The 6,333-nt window shown below is 49.3% G+C and overlaps 1 protein-coding gene across 2 annotated transcripts in view; it reads left to right on the top strand.

Moving 5' to 3' along the window:
- The window catches only part of KIF6 (kinesin family member 6), a 403,702-nt gene that overhangs the window by 357,873 nt on the left and 39,496 nt on the right, over nt 1–6,333 (top strand). For both annotated transcript variants that reach the window (XM_082347818.1, XM_082347819.1), the window contains one exon: nt 882–932. In XM_082347818.1, the coding sequence (XP_082203944.1) occupies nt 882–932 (51 nt within the window). The remainder of the gene's footprint in view (nt 1–881; nt 933–6,333) is intronic.

Here is a 6,333-nt window from a genome sequence, read left to right as displayed (position 1 = left end):
AAAAAGTAGCTCCTAGAACAGATAACCAACTGTGGTCTGACCACTGCAGAGTACAGCGGTGTTCTCACCTCCCTTGATCTACACACTAGACCTTTATTGATGCAACGTGGAATTAGATGTGTTTCCTACCAAATGATCAACTGTTGTGTTCATATTAAGGTTATCATCAACTAAAACCACCATATTTTTTTTTTTTTTTTTTTTTAATTTATGGCTGTGCTGGGTCTTCGTTTCTGTGCGAGGGCTTTCTCTAGTTGCGGCAAGTGGGGGCCACTCCTCATCGTGGTGCGCAGGCCTCCCACCATCGCGGCCTCTCTCGCTGCGGAGCACAGGCTCCAGACGCACAGGCTCAGTAATTGTGGCTCACGGGCCCAGCTGCTCCGCGGCATGTGGGATCCTCCCAGACCAGGGCCCGAACCCGTGTCCCCCACATTGGCAGGCAGACCCCAAACCACTGCGCCACCAGGGAAGCCCAAAACCACCATATTTTTTGACACAGTTTCTTATAACTTGAAAGAAAGAAGTGGACTTAAAAGGGATCCTATAAATTATTAAAAGTTCAAATCCTGCCTCCCCCTTCATTAATAATAGACACATAGAACTGTTTAAGAGACTGTAGCCCTAGCAAAGATTATGAATGACATACTAAGATAACTGAACCCACAGATAGTGAGTCCAAAGGTGAAATGTGTGCTTATATTGACATGCCAGGTCCCCAGCCTTTGCAGCCTCTTGTTCCACACATCCAGGGCCTGCAGGGCTATGCTTGCTTGGTCTTTCATACTCTACCTAATTTTTTTAGCTTGCCACCTGCTTCCTAGGCCACGTCTTCCTCCAGCCCACTGGAGACTCACCAGTGGTTTCCTTTGTGTCTTTGACAGGTCGCCTGAAGGAAGAAATCACCCAGCGGCACGTGCAGCAAGTAGCTCTAGGTGGGTACAAAGTGGAGCCTGCAAGCAGACAGGGAAGGTAATACAGGCTGACCTGGTCTGGGAAGCCCACGCCCAGCTGAACAACAACCCATCCAGAACCCTTGGGAAGGTGAAAGGAGGGGAGTTTTGCGGTCAGTGCAGCTTTCTTGGGACGCCCCTCCTCTCTGGGGCCAGTCTCCCCCTCCTGTGTGCTTGCTTCCGGCTGTCAGCACCTGGCACCCAACCCTCCCGGCTGCTGCCTCATCCTCTGACCTTTTCCACCCCACACCCCAACCTAAATTCACCCCCTATGTCCCAGCTCCTCAGGGTCCTACTCGGAGCTTTCTAGAACCATGACTAACTCATCCCAGCAGTAACGGTTGGTGATGAAAACAGCCACCAGTGGCTGAACTATCTCTGTGCACTGCTTTATGTGCACATCTCCTCATCCTCACAACAGTCCTAAGGTGCAGTGCCTTTTCCAGATGAAGGTGATTCAATGACTTGCCCAAGGTCACAGGCTAGTAAGTGTTGAAACTAGGACTTGAACCAGGTCTCTGAGTCCACACTGGGCGCTCTTGGTCCCCATGCAATTTACTGCCCACAACAATGATGGGCCCACTTCATACATTAATAATGCAAACACTAAACCAACAGAGTGATATTGTGAGAGGGCTTGGGCACCTTTTAGGCAGTGGGCATCTGCAGAAAATGCCCCCTTGTGACATGTGACCCAAGGAAGTCACCCAGGAGGAGTGTGCAGCTCCCTGGAAGGCTGGTGGAACAGGGCTCCTGGGCAGGGCCCCCCATATCCTCTCCCACTAGCCTGGGATCAAGCCTTCTAGAGCTTTGATTAAATAAGCAATTCATGTGTTCCAAACAACGGGGTTCCCCTTGAGAGGGGCTGGCCCCTGGAATGACCTGCAGTTGGAGAAATCCTGTGCGCAGGATCTCTGGGGGGAAATGGAGTAGAGCCCCAGCATCATGAGGGTAATCCATCTGAGCCTAGTAACTTGGATTATTGGGAAGGTTGGTTGTTTAGTTTTGGTCAGAACAATGATCATATCAAATAACTACTGATTACATCAGAAACACAGAACAAGGAAGCCTAAGACACACTGACGGAGCCTGAGCTTTTCCCTGTTGGCCCCGGGACTGAGGGGTCAGGCAGATGTGCTGGGCCTGACCTCGCATTGCTAGAGGCCTGGGCAGGGTCTTGGAGCCAGGATTCTGCACCTTCCCCAGCACACAGCCAGGGCTGCCCCAGGGCCCTAACTCATAGTGCCGTGCTTGGGAAGGGCACAGGGACCTCTGTGGGGACCTATGCCGAGGTGCAGGTCACCGGAGAGGGAGTCATCCCTAGCGCTGGCTGCCACCTCGTCTCTTCTTCAGTCTTCATGATGCTTGTTGAACAGAAACAATGATGTGGAAAATACCAGTCAAGTAATTCCAAGGGCGGTTTTGCTCTAGGGCCTGGGGAGTCATTTCCATGGCTTTCGGGGCAAGAGGTGCTCCATCCTCTCTGCCCCCCACCCCGTCCCAACCCTGCCGCGTCTCTTCAACCACAGGATCCTTCTTAATTCCTGTGTTCACCTCTCTGGGAGCCTTCTTCTGAAGTATAGCAGGTGTCAGGTGCAGCAGGGCCCAACTTTGCCTGAAGTAATCAGCAAACTTCAAACAGAAAGCACTTTGGCTGAAAGTCTAATTAAGAGCATTTGAAATACCTATTTATTTTAAAAGCATACTATCCCAATTAGAGAAGAAGTGTTACCATCTCCCAGCTGCCATTTTGAGATCAAATGCCACATTGCTATCCAGACGCCTTAGGAGCTTGTCTGATGGGGCTGTGGACCCGCCGGTGCACATGCATCCCAAGGGACACATTTCAGAAGGGACTTCTTCTCATTGAGAGGAAGCTCTCAATGCAGCAGATTATTTACAGCGCCGTTTCCTGCCTTAACCCTTGCCCTTCAGACTAGCCTTGGGGCTGAAGGCCAGGACCCACGGCTCCTGTAAGACCAAAAACAACTCACTCGGTGTATTTGGCTTCCTGACGTTCTGTAGTTCGGGCTTCAGTACAGGGATGAGGCAGTGACTACACCTGGTCTCACCCTTCCATTTCTGTGGGTTTGTTTGTGTTGCGGTTCCTTCACCCTTTCTGTTCTGTTTCTTTGTCTGCTTATTCTCCCTACTTTCCCTCACCCTCCATTTCAAGTATTCCCTTTGATATTATTTCTTTCTTTTACCTACATGTTCCTAAGTTTCCATGAAAGTGCAGGTGGGGTCGCTTGGTTGAGTCTGGGGTTTTGGGGGGTTATGGGGGTCAGGAGTAATGAGTAAGTCTGAGCAGGAGAGGTTTTCTCGTGTATTTTGCATAAGAATATGTCTCTGTTTGTATGAGTAGACATATGGCCAAGAAAATTTGCAAAAGTGTAATCTCATAAAGCAAAGACTTAATGGTGAGGTGAGAGGCCCTGTGTGGAAGAGACAGTAGATTGATGAAAGAAGGCCAGATCCAGTGACGTGCTGGAGCCACTCGCCTACATCAGGAGAGCATGGCACCATGTCAGGAATTTGGGGAATACTCCAAATGTATCACTTCCTGATTAATTTACTACATTTTACTGCTATCTCTGCTCATGAGGTTATTTACAGTGACTGCGTCTGTGTCCTGGAAACACTGTCTCACAGTGTGCTTCTGTGCCTCTCTTCCCAATTCCACCCTCAGTGATATCACACTGGCAGCTTGAAATCAGCCACAGTGGGAGTATTTACACCAAGGGCAAATACTGTTATAAACTGGGGCTTTCTTTCCCAGAGAGGTAGTTGTTAAATGTTTCCCACCACACCACTGGCACACAGATAAGCACCCATGGAAAGGCCCGTTCTGTGCATGAACATCTTTGCTCTTAAGAAGACTTCTACTCCCCTTCCCGGCTGAAAATCCACATTATGGTTCTGCCTGCATTCACTGCCCACCCAAAGGACCCTGGTCCTTTTGAAAGGCAGTGACCAGGGAAACCAATGGAGACAGAGTGGGGCAAGAGAAGCATTAGGCCCAGTGGGCCCCCTTGATGTGACAGCCAGAGCTGGAGGGGGTGGGTTCCTTAAGAAAATCATCAATGACCAGTTCTAAGAATATCATCAACAAACAAGTTACTGGTGGACTTAGAGCAGGGCTGACTCCCGCACTCTATTTCAGGAAACAAAAAAACTATTATTTTTCAATTAAGCATCATTTGGAAGTGATACTAACTGAACTAGATCGAGCTGGCTGAGTTGAGAGTGCTTTGCTGAATTCAGCTGTGTGTGTTTTTCCCTCTCTGTTGTGCTAGCTCCCCGGCGTGGTAAAGTGTTGTCAGTGATGCAGCTGGGACTAATCAGCAAACGTTTCTTGAGTACTTCCCCATGTGCCATGGCTCTAAGCTCTTTACTTGTATTTCCCTCTTTAAAGCTCCTAAAATCCCCGAGCGGGAGGTACTACTATTATCCTCACTTTACTTAAGGCCCAAAGGGGTTAAGGTGAACCTACCCAGCTTTGCTCAGCTAAGGATGCAAATGCAGACGCGGCTCGAGAGCTTGTGCTGTAACCACCACAACGCAGGACCCTCAGCCCCAGGCTGAGCATTACCGAGTCCACAGAGGGACAGGAATTCAGTGCCTGCCCTCGAAGGGTGCATAGCCAGCACAAGGGGATATATACATTAAAAAGATAACTCTTTATCTAATTCCAGATTTAGGCACATGTATTATTCTATCCACTGTCCTCTTCCCACTGTAGCCCCAAACCAAGTCCGCCTTGACCTCCTCCATGCAGCCTTACCCATCCCCTTCTCCCCAGTCTGCTTTATCCTTTAGCCTCATGCACCTCTGCTGAAGCACCAACCTTGTTTTGTAATAATTTATTTCCATAGCTATTCTCCACGCTAAAATGTGAGCTCCTGGAAAGCTGGGTGCAGTCAAATTAATCTGTGTACCCCCAGCAGCCAGCACAGGCAATAAACAGGCCAAGTCAGTGCTTCCCCAGATGACTCCCGGACTCACACATCTTGCAAAAGTGTAATGAGACATTTGAACATAAAATAAGTCCATTTAAAAGAAGTAGAAGGAGTAAGTGCTTTCGGAGCCCACAGCTGAGCGGATTACAACACACAGGCAATAAATCCGACTCTGTCTTATCTAGCCACCAAGCAGAAAGAGGAGTACCCAGAGTTACACAGTTTTCATTTTCTGACCAGAGGAAGCATACTAACTAATTTATCTGCAGAAATAGAATTTCTCCTGGAACTAAACACAAACCAGAATTTATCGTGGGGACCTTTGTGTAAAGGACACTGAGTGACATAGTGAATGATGTCGTCAACTGCAGTTTTACAAAAGATACTGAAATGTTGTTCAACAAGATGATTCTCGCATTGACCCTCTGTGAAAGCGAGAGGCCTGACATTAGCGCATAACTCACTGAGAGGTGACGTACTCCAGGAACCCTGCTCTCTGACGGCCTCACAGCGCAGGAAGAGAACCGGGGAAGCCATCCCAGGAACAGGGGCTGTGCCCTCCCTCTCAGGTGTCTCTTCCGAGCAATATTTGATCAGGGCCTGGACCTCCTGCAGCTCACAATCAAAATTCTACCAAGTGCCTGTGATTAAAATTTAAAAGGCCCATCGCACTACCAAGCAGCATGTGAAATGTGGCAGGTGAGAGGGACAGACCATCAGAGCTTCAGGATCTTAACAGAGAGAGTGGCCCCTGGGGGGTGTCACCAAGGCCATGGGCCTGAGCTGAGCCTTGAAGAATAAGCAGGAGTCAGAACCACAGAGAGGAGGGTGGGAGCAGGGGATAGTTGTCGTGTGTGTGCTGGGGTGGGGAGGGGGGGGAAGGCTGATTCGGTGTGTGTGTGTGTGTGATACGTATCTATGAGGGGGATGTGTGTGGATATAGCGTGTGCGTGATGCGTATGTATGAGGGGGATGTGTGTGGATATAGCGTGTGTGTGATGCGTATGTATGAGGGGGATGTATGTGGATATAGCGTGTGCGTTATGTGTATGTATATGTATGTGGGGGGGGTGCATTGTGTGTGTGATGTGTATGTGGTATGTGTTTGTTTTGTGCTTTGTGGGGAGGATGACTTTGTGGGGAGTTGATTTGAAGTAATCCAGGAAAAGGCAAACGCGGTGAGGTGGGCCAGTTCACTGAGAGCCTTGAATCCGAACATTTCTCTCACAGGCAGTTGAGCCACTGAACATTTTTGGGCAAGGAAGTCTTGGTCAATGAGGCCTTTTAGGAAAAGAAGCCCCAGGCGGTAGCTCGAGTTCCTCAGCATTTGCTAACTGACTGATGAGTAAATAATCTGTACCACCCTGGAGACCCCCCTCACCCAAGCCTTCACCCGGCCCCTGCACTGGGCGATTCCTCCGGGT

Source organism: Balaenoptera borealis (genome assembly GCF_965194805.1).
Source record: "Balaenoptera borealis genome assembly, chromosome: 12".
In the NCBI taxonomy this organism is placed as follows: Eukaryota; Metazoa; Chordata; class Mammalia; order Artiodactyla; family Balaenopteridae; genus Balaenoptera; species Balaenoptera borealis.
The sequence above is the reverse complement of the archived record's forward strand: the minus strand, read 5'-3'. Positions and strand labels throughout refer to the sequence as shown.